Source organism: Capra hircus, chromosome 2 (genome assembly GCF_001704415.2).
Source record: "Capra hircus breed San Clemente chromosome 2, ASM170441v1, whole genome shotgun sequence".
NCBI classification, from domain to species: Eukaryota; Metazoa; Chordata; class Mammalia; order Artiodactyla; family Bovidae; genus Capra; species Capra hircus.
The window spans coordinates 46,459,023-46,476,085 of record NC_030809.1 but is presented as its reverse complement, the minus strand read 5'-3'; the positions used below and the strand labels follow the sequence as shown (position 1 = coordinate 46,476,085).

At 38.7% G+C, this 17,063-nt stretch overlaps 1 protein-coding gene across 2 annotated transcripts; it reads right to left on the bottom strand.

The window, feature by feature from the left end:
- Nucleotides 8,963-16,210, bottom strand: CLK1 (CDC like kinase 1). Of its 2 annotated transcripts, XM_005676346.3 has the most exons (13): nt 16,063-16,210; nt 14,969-15,132; nt 14,501-14,729; nt 13,421-13,511; nt 12,956-13,022; nt 11,770-11,886; nt 11,514-11,680; nt 10,946-11,040; nt 10,725-10,854; nt 10,102-10,184; nt 9,637-9,716; nt 9,442-9,532; nt 8,963-9,322 (listed from the first exon to the last, which is right to left on the bottom strand). In XM_005676346.3, the coding sequence occupies exons 2-13, from the start codon at nt 15,130-15,132 to the stop codon at nt 9,179-9,181; spliced, it is 1,458 nt and encodes a 485-aa protein (XP_005676403.1). In that variant the 5' UTR covers nt 16,063-16,210; the 3' UTR covers nt 8,963-9,178. The 2 variants fall into 2 exon arrangements, with proteins under 2 accessions (XP_005676403.1, XP_013826471.1); XM_013971017.2 differs by lacking the exon at nt 13,421-13,511 and having other exon boundaries at nt 16,063-16,206.

Sequence of the window (17,063 nt, the reverse complement as noted above, 5' to 3'; positions counted from 1 at the left end):
ATCTTCCAATACTGAACCAGAAAGAAACAAAAATTATGAACAACCCAATTACAAGCACTGAAATTGAAGCTGTGATAAAAAAAAATCTTGCAAAAAACAAAAGCCCAGGACCAGATGGCTTCACAGGAGAATTCTATCAAACATTTAGAGACGAGCTAATGCCTATCCTTCTAAAACTCTTTCAAAAATTTGCAGAGGAAGGAACACTTCTGAACTTGTTTTATGAGGCACCATCACCCTGATACCAAAATCAGAAAAAGACAACACAAGAAAATAAAACTACAGGCCAATATCACTGATGAACATAGATGCAAAAATCCTCAACAAAATTTTAGCAAACAGAATTCAGCAACACATCCAAAAGCTCAAACACCATGATCAAGTTGGTTTTATTCCAGGGATGAGAGGATTCTTCAATATACACAAATCAATCAATGTGATATACCATATTAACAAAATGAAAGATAAAAACCATATGATAATCTCAATAGATGCAGAAAAAGCCTCTGACAAAATTCAGCACCCATTTATGATTAAAACTCTTCAAAAAATCATCACAGAAGGAGCCTACCTCAACACAGTAAAAGCCATATACAATAAGCCTACAGCAAACATTATTCTCAATGGTGAAAAATTGAAAGCATTCCCCCTAAGATCAGGAACAAAACAACAGTGTTCATTTTCACCACTATTATTCAATATAGTTCTGGAAATCCTAGCTACAGCAATCAGAGAAGAAAAAGAAATAAAAGGAATCCAGATCGGAAAAGAAGAAAAGCTCTCACTGCAGATGACATGATACTATACATAAGAAAACCCTAAAGATAGTATCAGAAAATTACTAGAGCTAATCAGTGAATTTAGCAAAGTTGCAGGATACAAAATCAATACACAGGAAATCACCTGCATTTCTATATATTAACAATGAAAAATCAGAAAGAGAAATTAAGGAATCAATCCCATTCACCATTGCAGTAAAAAGAAATATCTAGGAATAAACCTACCTAAGGAGACAAAAGAACTGTACACAGAAAATTATAAGACACTAATGAAAGAAATCAAAGATGACAAACAGATAGAGAGATATTCCATGTTTGTGGGTAGGAAGAATCAATATTGCAAAAATGACTATACTACCAAATGCAATCTACAGATTCAATGTGATCCCTATCAAATTACCAATGGCATTCTTCACAGAACTAGAACAAAAAATTTTACAATTCATATGGAAACACAAAAGACCCCAAATAGCCAAAGCAGTCTTGAGAAAGAAGAATGGAGCTGGAGGAATCAACCGTCCTGACTTCAAATTATGCTACAAAGCTATAGTCATTAAGAGAGTATGGTACTGGCACAAAAACAGAAATATAGACCAATGGAACAAGACAGAAAGCCCAGAAATAAACCCATGCACATATGGGACCTTATTTTTGGCAAAGGAGGCAAGAATATACAATGGGGCAAAGACAGCCTCTTCAACAAATGGTGCTGGGAAAACTAAACAACCACATGTAAAATAATGAAATTAGAACACTTCCTAATACCATACACAAAGATAAACTCAAAATGGATTAAAGACCTAAATGTAAGACCAGAAACTGTAAAACTCTTAGAGGAAAACATAGGCAGAAGACTCGATGACAGAAATCAAAGCAAGATCCTCTATGACCCACCTCCTAGAGTAAAGGAAATAAAAACAAAAGTAAACAAGTGGGGCCTGATTAAACTTAAAAGCTTTTGCACAGCAAATTAAGGTGAAAAGACAACCCTCAGAATGGAAGGATATAAGCAAATGAAACTGACATAGGATTAATTTCCAAAATATACAAGCAGCTCATAAAACTCAATACCAAAGAAACAACCCAATCAGAAAGTGGGAAAAAGACCTAAACAGACATTTCTCCAAAGAAGACATACAGATGGCTAACAAACACATAAACAGATGCTCAACATCACTCATTATTAGAGAAATGCAAACCAAAACTACAATTAGGTATCACCTCACACCAGTCAGATTGGCCATCATCAAAAAGTCTACAAACAATAACTGCTGGAGAGGGTGTGGAGAAAACGGAACGCTCTTGCACTGTTGGTGGGCATGTAAATTGGTACAGCCACTATGGAAGACAGCATGGAGATTCCTTAAAAACTAGGAATAAAACCCACCATATGACCCAGCAATCCCACTTCTAGGCATATGCCCTGAGGAAATCAAAACTGAAAAAGACACAAACATGTATCCCAGTGTTCACTGCAGCACTATTTACAATAGCTAGAACATGGATGCAACCTAGATGTCCATCGACAGATGAAAGGATAAAGAAGTTGTGGTACAAATACACAATGGAATATTACTCAGCCATAAAAAGGAACGTATTTGAGTCAGTTTTAATGGGAGGGGAGGGATGAACCTAGAACCTATTATACAGAGTGAAGTAGGTCAGAAAGAGAAAGACAAATATCGTATTCTAACACATATATGTGGAATCTAGAAAAATGGTACTGAAGAATTTATTTACAGGGCAACAATGGAGAAACAGACATGGAAAATAGACTTAGGGACATGGGGAGAGGGGAGGAGAGGGTGAGATGTATGGAAAGAATAACATAGAAACTTACATTCAGTTCAGTTCAGTCGCTCAGTCGTGTCTGACTCTTTGCGACCCCATGAATCACAGCACGCCAGGCCTCCCTGTCCATCACCAACTCCCAGAGTTCACTCAGACTCACGTCCATCGAGTCCATGATGCCATCCAGCCATCTCATCCTCTGTCGTCCCCTTCTCCTCCTGCCCCCAAATTGTCCCAGCATCAGAGTCTTTTCCAATGAGTCAACTCTTCGCATGAGGTGGCCAAAGTAATGGAGTTTCAGCTTCAGCATCATTCCCTCCAATGAACACCCAGGACTGATCTCCTTCAGAATGGACTGGTTGGATCTCCTTGCAGTCCAAGGGACTCTCAAGAGTCTTCTCCAACATCACAGTTCAAAAGCATCAATTCTTCGGCACTCAGCCTTCTTCACAGTCCAACTCTCACATCCATACACGACCACTGGAAAAACCATAGCCTTGACTAGACGGACCTTAGTCAGCAAAGTAATGTCTCTGCTTTTGAATATGCTATCTAGGTTGGTCATAACTTTTCTTCCAAGGAGTAAGTGTCTTTTAATTTCATGGCTGCAGTCACCATCTGCAGTGATTTTGGAGCCCCCCAAAATAAAGTCTGACACTGTTTCCACTGTTTCCCCATCTATTTCCCATGAAGTGATGGGACTGGATGCCATGATCTTCGTTTTCTGAATGTTGAGCTTTAAGCCAACTTTTACACTCTCCTCTTTCACTTTCATCAAGAGGCTTTTTAGTTCCTCTTCACTTTCTGCCATAAGAGTGGTGTCATCTGCATATCTGAGGTGATTGATATTTCTCCCGGCAATCTTGATTCCAGCTTGTGTTTTTTCCAGTCCAGCGTTTCTCATGATGTACTCTGCATAGAAGTTAAATAAGCAGGGTGACAATATACAGCCTTGACGTACTCCTTTTCCTATTTGGAACCAGTCTGTTGTTCCATGTCCAGTTCTAATTGTTGCTTCCTGACCTGCATACAGATTTCTCAAGAGGCAGATTAGGTGGTCTGGTATTCCCATCTCTTTCAGAATTTTTCACAGGTTCCACCCGGTCAAAGGCTTTGGCATAGTCAATAAAGCAGAAATAGATGTTTTTCTGGAACTCTCTTGCTTTTTCCATGATCCAGCAGATGTTGGCCATTTGATCTCTGGTTCCTCTGCCTTTTCTAAAACCAGCTTGAACATCAAGGAGTTCATGGTTCCAAGCATGGCTTGGAGAATTTTGAGCTTTACTAGCATGTGAGATGAGTGCAATTGTGTGGTAGTTTGAGCATTCTTTGGCATTGCCTTTCTTTGGAATTGGAATGAAAACTGACCTTTTCCAGTCCTGTGGCCACTGCTGAGTTTTCCAAACTTGCTGGCATATTGAGTGCAGCACTTTCACAGCATCATCTTTCAGGATTTGAAACAGCTCAACTGGAATTCCATCACCTCCACAAGCTTTGTCCATAGTGATGCTTTCTAAGGCCCACTTGGCTTCACTTTCCAAGATGTCTGGCTCTAGATTAGTGATCACATCATCATGATTATCTGGGTCATGATCTTTTTTGTACAGTTCTTCCTTGTATTCTTGCCACCTCTTCTTAATATCTTCTGCTTCTGTTAGGTCCATACCATTTCTGTCCTCCATCAAGCCCATCTTTGCATGAAATGTTCCCTTGGTATCTCTCATTTTCTTGAAGAGATCTCATCTTTCCCATTCTGTTGTTTTCCTCTATTTGCGTTGATCACTGAGGAAGGCTTTCTTATCTCTCCTTGCTATTCTTTGGAACTCTGTATTCAGATGTTTATTTCTTTCCTTTCCTTCTTTGCATTTAGCTTCTCTTCTTTTCTCAGCTATTTGCAAGGCCTCCTGAGACACCTATTTTGCTTTTTGCATTTCCTCTATTTGCATTGATCGCTGAAGAAGGCTTTCTTATCTCTTCTTGCTATTCTCTATTCTCTGTTCTCATCTGAACTCTGCATTCAGATGCTTTTATCTTTCCTTTTCTCCTTTGCTTTCCGCCTCTCTTCTTTTCACAGCTATTTGTAAGGCCTCCCCAGACAGCCCATTTTGCTTTTTTCATTTCTTTTCCATGGGGATGGTCTTGATCCCTGTCTCCTGTGCAATGTCACGAACCTCATTCCATAGTTCATCAGGCACTCATATGTAAAATAGATAGCCAACAGGTGTTTGCTGTATGGCTCAGGAAACTCAAACAGGTGCTCTGTATCAAACTAGAGGGGTAGGATGGGGAGGGAGATGGGAGAGAGGTTCAAAAGGGAGAGGATATATGCATACCTATGGCTGATTCATGTTGACATTTGACAAAAAACAAAATTCTGTAAAGCAACTATCCTTCAACAAAAAAGAAATTTAAAAAAATCTGCGTGTCAACATAGAAGACAGGAGTTTGATCCTTGATCTGGGAAGTTCCCACAGGCTCCAGAGCAACTAAGTCCTTATGCCACAACTATTGAGCCTCTGCTCTAGAGCCCAGGAGCTGCCAGCTACTGAAGCACACACACCCTAGAGTGTGTGCTCCACAAGAGAACCCACAATGAGAAGCCCGGGCACCACAAACAGAGTAACCCTCACTCACCAAAGCTAGAGAAGCCCATGCGCAGCAACAAAGTCCCAAAACAGCCAAAAATAAGTAAATAATATATTTTTTTAAAATAACAACTTTTAAAAAAGATATTGAAACAAGAACAGAGTAGACTGGACATAGATTTGCCCTGAGAAAGACTGAAGCCTACTTTCAAATCAGCTCAGTACCGCATTGGATTAAGATGATCTGTCTTTCCTCTATGGGGATACCTAGGAGATACTGCTGGTTTGGGTCTAGACAACTGCAATAGAGAGTACCATAATAAAGCAATACACACTAATCTTTTGGTTTCCCAATAGTGCACATACAAACTATGTTTACACCATAGTCTATTAAAGTGTTCGTTATTATTATGTCTATAAAGCAACATACATATTTTAATTTTATAACTTTATTGCTAAAATTAAGGCTGTATATTGTCACCTTATTTAACTTGCATGCAGAGTACATCATGAGAAATGCTGGGCTGGATGAAGCACAAGCTGCAATCAAGATTTCTGGGAGAAATATCAATAACCTCAGATATGCAGATGACACCACCCTTATGGCAGAAAGTGAAGAAGTAAAGAGCTTCTTGATGAAAAGTGAGAGTGAAAAAGTTGGCTTAAAACTCAACATTCAGAAAACTAAGATCATGGCACCTGGTCCCATCACTTCATAGAAAATAGATGGGGAAACAGTGGCTAGCTTTATTTTTGGGGGGCTCCAAAATCAGTGCAGATGGTGACTGCAGCCATGAGATTAAAAGACGCTTACTCCTTGGAAGGAAAGTTATGACCAACCTAGACAGCTTATGGGGTCGCAAAGAGTCGGACACGACTGTGCAACTAATCACAGCTTATTAAAAAGCAGAGACATTATTTTGCCAACGAAGGTCTGTCTAGTCAAGGCTATGGTTTTTTCAGTAGTCATGTATGGATGTGAGAGTTGGAGTGCTGAAGAATTGATGCTTTTGAACTGTGGTGTTGGAGAAGACTCTTCAGAGTCCTTTGGACTGCAAGAAGATCCAACCAGTCCATCCTAAAGGAGATCAGTCCTGAATGTGCATTGTAAGGACTGATGTTGAAGCTGAAACTGCAATACTCTGGCCACCTGATGCAAAGAATTGATTCATTTGAAAAGACCCTGACCCTAAGATTGAAGGCAGAAGTGGATGACAGAGATGGTTAGATGGCATCACTGACTCAATGGACATGAGTTTGAGTAGACTCTGGGAGTTAGTGATGGACAGGGAGGTCTGGCGTGCTGCAGTCCATGGGGTTGCAAAGGGTCAGACACAACTGAGCAACTGAACTTAACTGATAGTTAAAAAATGCTAACCAGTCAGTGAGTCCTAGTCTTTTTGCTGGTCTTCCCTCAGTGCTGAGGAAACAGGATTGCTGATCTTCCCTAAATGCTAACTGATCAGGGTGTTGTTTGCTCAAAGTTGAGGCGGCTGTGCCAATTTCTTAAACCAAGAAAAGGAAGTTTACTGCATCAATTCACCCTTCATGAAGTATTTCTCTGTATCATGCAGTGGTTTGATAGTATTTTATCCACAGTATTACCAGAACTTCTTTCAATATTGGAATTGATCCTCTTAAACTCTACTACTCCAACAACTAAATTTACGTAATACTCATATCCTGTTATATATTTATTAATATCATCTCCACCAAGAGTAGGTTCCATCTCAAGAAATCCGTTTCTTTGCTCACTGAAAATTAACACCTCCTCATCCATTCAAGTTGTATGTGAGGCTGCAGCGACTCGATCTCTTCAGGCTACACTTCTAATTCCCTATTTTCCTCCACTGAAGTCTTGAGTCCCTCAAAGTCTTCCAGAATTGGAATAAATGTCTAACTCTTGTTAATGTTGACTTTTTGACCTCTTCCCATGAGTCACAAATGTTCTTAACAGTATTCAGAATTGTGAATACTTTTCCAAGTTTTTTTTTCAATTCACTGTCCAGGATCCATTAGAGGAATCACTATGACAGCTGTAGCCTATTACTTCTTAAATAATGAAAACAATTGTCAAGTTGAAATCACTCCTTGATACATGGGCTGCAAAATGGATGCTGTTAGGCATGAAAACATTAAATTTCCTTGTCCATCTCCCCTCAGAGCTCTTAGGTGTGTTGTCAATTCTGCTATTGTGCTAAGTCGCTTCATATTGTGTCTTGACTCTTTGTGACCCTATAGACGACCAGGCTCCTCTGTCCATGGAATTCTCTAGGGAATACTGGAGTGGGTTGCCATGCCCTCCTCAAGGGGATCTTCCCAACCCAGGGATCAAACTTCTACTGCATTGGCAGGTGGATTCTTTACCATTAGCACCATCTGGGAAGCATTGTCAATAAACAGTATTTTGAAAGGAATCTTTTCTGAGCAATCAGGTCTCAACTTAAGTTTCAGTAAACATTGTGAACAGATACACTGTCATCCAGGCTATGTTGTTCCTTCCATTTACAGAGCACTAGTAGAGTAGATGGCGGCACCCCACTCCAGTACTCTTGCTTGGAAAATCCCATGGACGGAGGAGCCTGGTAGGCTGCAGTCCATGGGGTCGCTCATGGTGGGACACTGAGCAACTTCCCTTTCACTTTTTACTTTCATGCACTGGAGAAGGAAATGGCAACCCACTCGTGTTCTTGCCTGGAGAATCCCAGGGACAGGGGAGCCTGGTGAGCTGCCATCTATGGGGTCACACAGAGACGGACACAACCGAAGTGGCTTAGCAGCAGCAGCAGAGTAGATTTTAGCCTACTTAAGGACCTGAGGATTTCTAAACAGGGAAAACGAGTTCAGTACCCTAAAATCACCACACAGAATGGCAGCTTTTACTATTTACATGGTACCACCCAGTGTAGGTACACTGCTACAAACTCAAGTGAACTTGAAAACTCTTGAAAAAGACTTAGCAGCATTACTATGTAATTTTTACCCCAGTTCCTTCTGAAACATTTTTATTTAGTCTGTGTCTTTGCCCAGTTCATAGATGTCTTTATCATAAATATCTTATAAAAGCCCATTTGAAAAGACTACATATGTGATTCCAACTATTCCAATGATTCCACATTCTAGACAAAACAGTAAAAATAGCAGTGGTTGGGAGATAAACCAGTAAAAATAGTGGTTGAGCAAGGTTAAGGAGGAACAGAGCAATTTTTAGAGCAATGAAAACACTTTGTATCCTATAATGCTTAACACATGAGGGATGTGGATAACGGGGGGTGGGGGGCGGGGAATGGGAGAGGCTATCTATGGGTGAAGCAAGTGGTGAAGCAAGTGGTATACTCTGCACTTCATTTTGCTATCAATCTGCAACTATAAAGCCAACCATGTTGAACCCTAAATGGACAAAGGAGTTTAAAACCATGGACAAAAACATGAATTATTATAGTCTATTTGACAATTCACATTTGGCCACAAAGGATTTCTGGAAGTTTCTGTTATTGATCTTAAAGGGGTTCAGCACCTTAAGCCATCTGCAGAATCCTACTGGGAGAGATGAGAAAGCAGCAGTATTAAATGTGGGAATAAAGGGAAAACATAATCTGTTTGGTTAATCTCTAGTTCTTGGTATTCTATAACTTGGTTTCATTACATTTGGTTCAGAGAAGGAAGGTGTAAGTTCCAATGCTGGCAATCCCTAAACTGCAAATAAAGCTGAACATTTCTAGACTTAATGAAAACTCCAGAAAGAGATATACACCCATTCTTACACTAACAGAATATGATGCTAAAAATGAACTCTACAGCTTCATATAAACTTCATAAATATAAGAAAATTTATTCTGAATAATCATTTTATACAGTAATTACTGAAAAGGACTTTCATTACTATTTAAATCATCCAAACAAAATAAACATGGCAATACAAAATTGCAAGAAATTTACAAAGCTGTACAAAATAACAATATTTAAAAATGGGACTGATACAGTCCATATGGTATCTGATAAGGGAGCTGTACAATTATAGATTTATGTAGCTTTTTTAAGGGGGTAAAAGAAGGGATGCTTTAAGGCTTCTTTAAGAGTGATCCTTTTAGCTGGTTCATACTCCAACATTTTCTGAATAAGGTCAAACAGAAGCTCATGTTCAGCATCTTGGGAAAGCATAAATTCCTGAAAAGAGAAGAAATACAGAGTCAACAGCCCTTTCTACTACCATTTATTATAAGTTTATTTACCCACCATGAAAGAAACTCAAGGTTTTGATCATTTAAGCAAAGACCCAGGCTTACCTTCAGAGGTTTACAACGCCTTGAAACGTATCTGCCAGCAGAACTATGTTCATCCCAGTCTAATCGATCATGATGGAAATATTTACGTTTCCTAAGAATAAATTGATATTCGTTCATGTTTATAATATTGACAATGAAAACTTAAAAAACATCTAGCAAAGTTGACTGACTGATGGCACTTTTTCTTAAACATACCTGGTTTTCTGTATCATATGTTTTGGTAAAGGCCCAAGAATCCTTTCCATCATTGCCAAATGTTCCTTACTATCATGCGTCTAAAACAATAAAGAAAACATTAACTACCTCTACTTGCACATTGTGTTCTGCTCTTATTTAAGCAAGCTGCTCAATTTTTAGTCAATGGATAATTACAGGTCACCAAAGAATGTGATCTCTAATCAGGTATACTTTTAGCAAGCTACAACTTACAGGGGGGGGGAAGGCCTACAGAGTAAATTCATCATAAATTTCTTAAAGATAATTATTTGTAATATACTTAGAAAAGTTTTAAATAAAACAAATTATGAAGGAAATAGTGTCAGAATTACACATGAAAAAGTGTTACCTAAAATGCATGTATACTTTATGTTAAAAGTGTTCATTCATATAAACAGACAATTTACTTTGGCAAAGCTATTGAAACAGATCATTGTCACTTACTGGAAATACTGTAAACCCAAGGTAATATTCAATAAGAATACATCCTATACTCCAGACATCACATGGCTGGGACCATCCTAAAGCTGCAAAGCAAAGCAAAATGTAAATGAAAAAATTCTCAATATTTCTTACTGTCTTTGATATTTGAGCTGGAAAGATCCTAAAGAAATCACTTAATCCAAACTTAAACATAACACAATAGCATAGTATGTTAAGAATCCTGGCTCTGGAGACATCTGGTTTCAAGCCCCGAATCAGGCTTACTTTTTTGCAACAGACTCGGGGAAGAAAATTTTAGTCCAAGTCTCCATTTATTAGCTTGGAAAATGGAAGCAAGCTATACCATGCAAACACTAACATAAAGTGTATAGAATATAACAGGTACTAAATTATTATGCTTTAAAATCCCATCATGTACTGTAAATGTGAAAACTGAAATCTAGCAAGACTAACCAATCTCTCAAAGTCTTAAAAGAGTTGACTATTTGGAGTAAATTTAAAATCCTTAATGTTTTATTATACTAACCCCTAAAATGGAAAAGAGAGTCCCACAAACACCTAGAACAGTAAATTTTAAAGTTGGCTTCAACACAGGTCTCAAAGCATAGTTAAGAAATTCTTACCTAATATAACTTCAGGTGCCCTATAATGTCTTGTAGATACCAATGTACTGTGATGTTCATCATCATATGTTGCACTTCCGAAGTCTACAACTTTAATATCTGGATTTATTAAAGTACGTTCATCACGTCTCTGAAAATCATAAATGATGGTTAAGAAGGCATTATTAAGGAGGCATAAAATATTAATTTGGAAGTGTGAAGATAAAACATCAAAGACTTACCATTTTGGGATTATATGCCTCTGTGTAGTCAGACTGTACAAATAAGATGTTTTCAGGCTTTAAGTCTGTGTGAGTCAACTTATTACTGTGCAAAACTGAAAACAGAAAAAGTTCCTGTATTATAAACGCCAAAAATCAAACTCCAAAGCTCTGCAACAAAAATTCTCTGGAAGTGGTCAACATTTAGCCTGTTAGAAAACCATCAGGGACTAAAACCTACTACTACACCTTTCTAAAGTTAGTTCACTGAAAACCAACCATTTAAAAAGTGTAGTAGTATACTGTTGTCAAGATGGTGAGATTTCCATTCCTGTATTTTTAACCCAGTGGTTCTAGATTATCATTTTTAGCAATAGTGTTATACAGGATAACATGTTATTAAATGCTGGACAATATGCTTATTTACTGAATGATATGCAGTAAATTGACCAACAGCTTGTAATCAACTATACCTTTCTCCTACCTATTCTTAAGGCAGGCTACCAAGTAAGTGTACATTAGATTTCTTTTCAAATATCCAAATTGGTCATTAAAATCAGTGTCACTCTGGAATATGTTAAGCGCTTACAGTTCACAGACTTGCATATCTGGTATGCCATTCTCCTGATATGATCCAGTCGAAACGGCAGAAAACCATTTTCCTTAATAAAGTCATAAGTACTAAGTCCCAATAGTTCAAACACAATGCAGACATGACCATGATGCTCAAACCACTCCAACATCTGGACACAGCGGCTATAAAACATACAAAAAACAACTGAGTACAGCCTCTCACAATTCAAATCTGCCTGAGGCCATTTCCTAAGTTCAATTCTGATACTTACAATGTACTGCTAGGGTCTGTTGTATTTAAGTGTTCCAGAACTTGTATTTCTGAGCGAGCTGCTTCACAATATCTATCCACATTTTTAACTATTTTTACTGCTACATGTCTACCTCCCCTGTTAAGAAAATTAAGTCCACATTAAAAAAAAAATAAAGATATGTCCAATTCCATTTTTTATCACTCTTCAAACTGTCCTATTCTGAAGCAATATTTGTTTTTTCAATTTATGGTTTGGCATTCAGCTGTCTAATTACATGTAATTATAGGCAAATAGTTATGTCTAATTATATGTCCAACTTCAACTCAGTGTAAGCAACTAGAATGACATCTGGAAATATGACAGGGTCGATACAAGTTGCATACAGATTTCTCTCATCGGCCCATCTAACTCATGTGACCTTTTTTGTGTGTGTGTCTTTTAACTACGCACCAACAGTTCACAATACTGTGACATTATCACCTCAATTTACATTCTAATTAAGACATAAAACATACATACATGGAGTAGTTTTCTTCCTATAGTACCAGTCACTGGCTAATCTTCATTTGGACCAGGTTGCCAAAGAAGTTGGGAAACAGTGGAAGTAATATAAAAGAGTGCTAGTTCTTAGAACCTTACAAACCAATAGCAGGAAGCCTCCCCTAATAATTCAAAAAGCTTTGTCACCCCCAAGGAGAAAGAAATTCAAACAAGAGACAAAAAAAATTTCCTACCCTATCTTATTTCAATCAATTGTTTAAAGCATGGATAAACTTATGACATCAACCTAAAGTGTTTTTAGCCCTAGCTTTTGTTACCAGTATCAGATATGTCACTTTCTAAAATTACAGGTTCCTGAAGACTGGTTCAATGTCTGGGGTAAGAAAGTCTCCAGACTTCTAACATGAAACCAAGGCTAAAAACTGATCTAGAACTGTGCCCAGTGGGACAACAAAAAGTACCTTTGGACACAATAAAATCTATTCTCAGCTTGTAGAAGCAGCTCACATGCACTATAAACAGCTACTGCTTAAACACAAAGGGCTAGTAACTTTACTGAGCATTTCCTGTATCTAAGATAAAACCCCTAAGCTAAAAGGGTATAATGACTAACGACAATAACTGATTCATGGTCAGATCATATCCTAATGTATTTTCTGTATTGTTCACCTTCCCAAGTCCAATTCCAGACCAAGAAACTTACGCTTTATGATCAATGCACTCCACAACTTTTCCAAAAGCTCCTTCACCTAAAGTATCAACAATTTCATCTAAAAGAGAGAAATAAAACTCAGTTATACCAAGAAGTGAAAACAGTTTACTTACAATAAAGGCTATCAAATGCAGATTATTCTAGTTGATGCTACAAATTTCCTTATCACTAGATAGTTCATTGGTCAACACTGCCAAAAAAACATATATAACTATTTTTAGATCTAATTTCATTCTTAAGCTACTTTCATTAACTTTGATTAACTGTTTTGGAAGTTCTGTATAACATTAAATTTCTAAAGAAAGCAAAAACACAATCCCCCCCACCAAAAGAAATGGAAAAAACAAAACAAACAAAAACAGAGAAAGAAAAAAGATTTCCAAATCCCTGAAATCTTAATCTATAAATAGATTATGTTATCTGAAAAGTTAATAAGTGTTGAAAAATATTCTATACATCTTGCACTTAGTACGTCTCCACTCTGACAGATCAGGTGACCCTCCTCATCATCCTCTACACTCCTGGTTCTTTTCCTTCGGTGACTCTTCTGGAAACGTCAAGTGCGCGGCACCAAGATCATCCAGCCAATCAATATACCCGAGTGAATTCAGGGCAGAATACGAAATTCATTCAGCGGGGAGATATTCAGGCATTCAGATACACGCCAGGCCACAAACGGTTGGCAGGAGCAATTTCAAATTCAGTCCCCAGAAATTCACAGGGCACATAGTTTATGTTAACAGGAGAAAAACATGGCAAGGAACAGATTTTCAGATAAGATACTCAAAGTGGCAAGGTAACAAAACATAATACAATTGTTTTTCTTTAAAAAAAAAAAAAAAATGCTTAGTTGTAGCATTCACTGAAACATAACTTTAAGTTTCTAGTGTCCTAATTTAATGCTGCAAAATTGTAGAATGTATTTACTTGTCAAAAGTAGACTGTGGCCAAATTATAATTTCCTAGCTAATCTAAGAAAACAAATATCGAAACAGTAAATAAAATAAAAATTCTAATGTCGGGGAGAAAAAAAATTGGCATACAAGAATAACACTACAGTATTTAAAATGTCATCTGAGCTTGAGCTCCAAATACATAACCAACCCATAATGTTCAAATCTGTTTTTTAGTGATAAAAGGATTAGCCAGAACAAAGGCAAAGCATAATCCTCAATCATACAAATATAAAAATCCTACTTGTAGGTAAGACTTTCATTTATCAAAGCAAATCAAATTTCTTAAAGTACCATAAAAATATTTTCAGAGTATCTTGTAATCCCTGCTATAAACTAATCGACATTATCTCCACTATTTCACTGGAATGACAGTTGCCAATCATTAATAAAATCTGCTACCATACAATTAAACATGTACTGTACTTCAGGAATTTCCTATCCAATGCACAAAGAATCCTGCAAGTTAAAACTGAGATGACTTCATCCTAAATAGAACTTTCTCAAATGATCAAACATAAATTCAAGTTTTCCTGTTCCACATGGGAAATAAAATTTCCAAAAAATTTAAAAGAGCTCATACCCCATGTGAACGATGATATGAAGTGCTGTCGTGAATTCTATGTTTGCTTTTATAACTACTTCTTCCACTTCTACCAGAGGACTTGCTACTATGATTCTGATATCTGCTTTCATAATCTCTATGTCGATGTCCAGGTTCACATCCTTGACTGTAGTCATTTCTGTATTCATCAATGTAGCGTCGACTATGATAATCTTTCTCATTTAAGGATCTGCTTTCCAGGTAATAGCTAAAAAAAGAATGTTTTTTTCAATGCTTTTATTTTCTCTTAAAGTAGTACTCATTAAAATTTTTTTCCCACCAAAAAACATACTTCCAATTTTACAACCATAGCTGAAAACAGCAATGCATCAGTTATTTTAAGTCAATTCTAGTTTTAATAATGAAAATGTATTCCCCACCAGTTTTACTGAAATCAAACTAACATGTTAATGTTGTAATTACTGAGATACTAAGAACCCTCCTTACCTATCAGATGTTTTAGAGTAATTGTATCTGCAGCGCTTGTTCTCCCGTGCACTGCTATGCGATCTCTTCTTTCTTTTATGACTGCCGCTGCTGCTCTTCCATTTTCCATAATCCCAATCTTTTTCATCCCAATCAGGACAGTAACTTCTTTTTGAGTGTCTCATCTACATAAAAGACAAGTTTTCCCGGTTTAGTTGTATCCCACATGTCAACATTTTAATAAAACTCGTCCTCTAAAATTCATCCGAGTTGTGACGTTTTCATTGTTCTTTTAAATCAAAGCTCAAAAGTCATTATTACTCAACTATGAGGGAAATCCTTTCCTGCCAAAACTACAAATTCCTAACAACTTGAAAAAAACGTTATACAGAAACGACTTTTCATCAACTACCGCTCGTACCAGCACTAACACCTGGGCTCCATCTCAACTCTATACAAAAACAAGCGTCGAAATCAAGACGCTCCAACTGTTCCGAGAAGGGGCGGCAGAAACACCCACGCCTAAAAGGCCTGATCACCCGACTTCTCACACGCTCTTTCAACTACACCATATTATTCCTGTTTCCTTGAGTTCCTAAACCTAATTTTTGCTTTCACCTCAGAGGGCAAAGACATTCGCCGTTTCCCCTCGAGTCGCCTTACATCGGGTCAATGTGGGTTTTTTTGTTAAGAGCATAGTTTCTCAGAAGAGCGTGACTTAGGCACATTCCAGAACCCAAGTCATCGCCAACCTCCCCCCCACCCCGCCGCCATCTTAGAGCCCGTCCGAGGCCTGCCGTTGCAGACAACATGGCGGCCGCCCGGGCTCGGCCCTCCCCGCTCCCTCTGGGGAAGGCAAACGTTCGAGAATCTCTGCCCGCCTAGCGAACTCTTCGCCGCGGATCACAAAGAAATTCGCAGCAACGGCCTCGATAAGCTTGGAAGACGAGCGAACCATCTTTCTGCAGCTAGGGGAGGGGAGCGGGAGGCGGAGAAGAAAAGATCACTGCGCCAGAGACTGCAGGCGGCCAACAAGCCTGTGGGGGAGCTTCACGGGCGTTCTCAAGGCACAAAAGGGGGTCCCGACATCTAGCCCGCTTCTCCCTGCGTCTTACCGTCCTGGCCAAAGAGTCCAAGCCTAAGGAGGTAATGCTTGCAACGCGACCACGCAGAAAACCCAGCTGGCTGCGACAAGCTCCTACGGCAGTATGGAGCTAACAACCGCAGCGTCTGGACTTCTGGAAAACAAGATGACTAGGCAGGCGCGTCTCCGCCTCCGGGTGGGGCGGGGCGGGGCGTGCACGCGTGTCGGGCTGAGCTGGTGAGCCTTATGCGCAGGCGCTGGCTGGGGAGCTCAGAGACAATAGGTGGACCGAGGCAAGGCTTTGTCAGTGGCCTTTTTGGCCTGCTCTCCGTTCTCTGAGAAAACGTTGTGTTGCGTAGAAAAGACTCGTTCATCCTCACTAAAAATTGTGTTCTTGAACACTAGAAATGAAGAAAAGTGGGGGAAGCGGGTACAAAGTAGCGTGTGTCCTGACTGCAACCGCTTAAACAGAGATTACACCATCTGCATCAAGTAGCCCCAAATTAGGAATTGTCTGGATTTGGGCTTTTTGTTCTGAGACATTTTTAAAACTAAACCTTACGTGACTGAGACCCACACTCACTGAGGTTAGTTTGTAAAGATTTGTACCAAGGTTTTAAAAATCCAAATGTGAGAGCAAGAGCCTGGAGACAGGAAGTGGGACTCAGGTAAGCAAGATTTCCATGTTAAGTGAAGCCTCTAAGGTGTAAAGTTCAAGTAAACTGAAAGGGAAAAATTGAAGGTTATTAGAAGACAGAATTATCGGAAAACAACTTCTGAATAACAGAAATCAAGTTGCAATTTGAGAGAACAAAGTAACTGCTCATCCTGATCGCCGCCCCTCCAACTTGAAAAAAAAGGTCACGTTATTCCCTCTAAACTTGGTGAAACACACAAAATCATCACGCATGAAGATGGAGCGTACTTGTGTTTTTTGCACAGGAGAGCAACGTAGATAACCTGCCCATTACGGATGCAGTACTGTAGGGTAAAGTGATGAAAAGGAATACACATAGGAATTCCCAAACACCT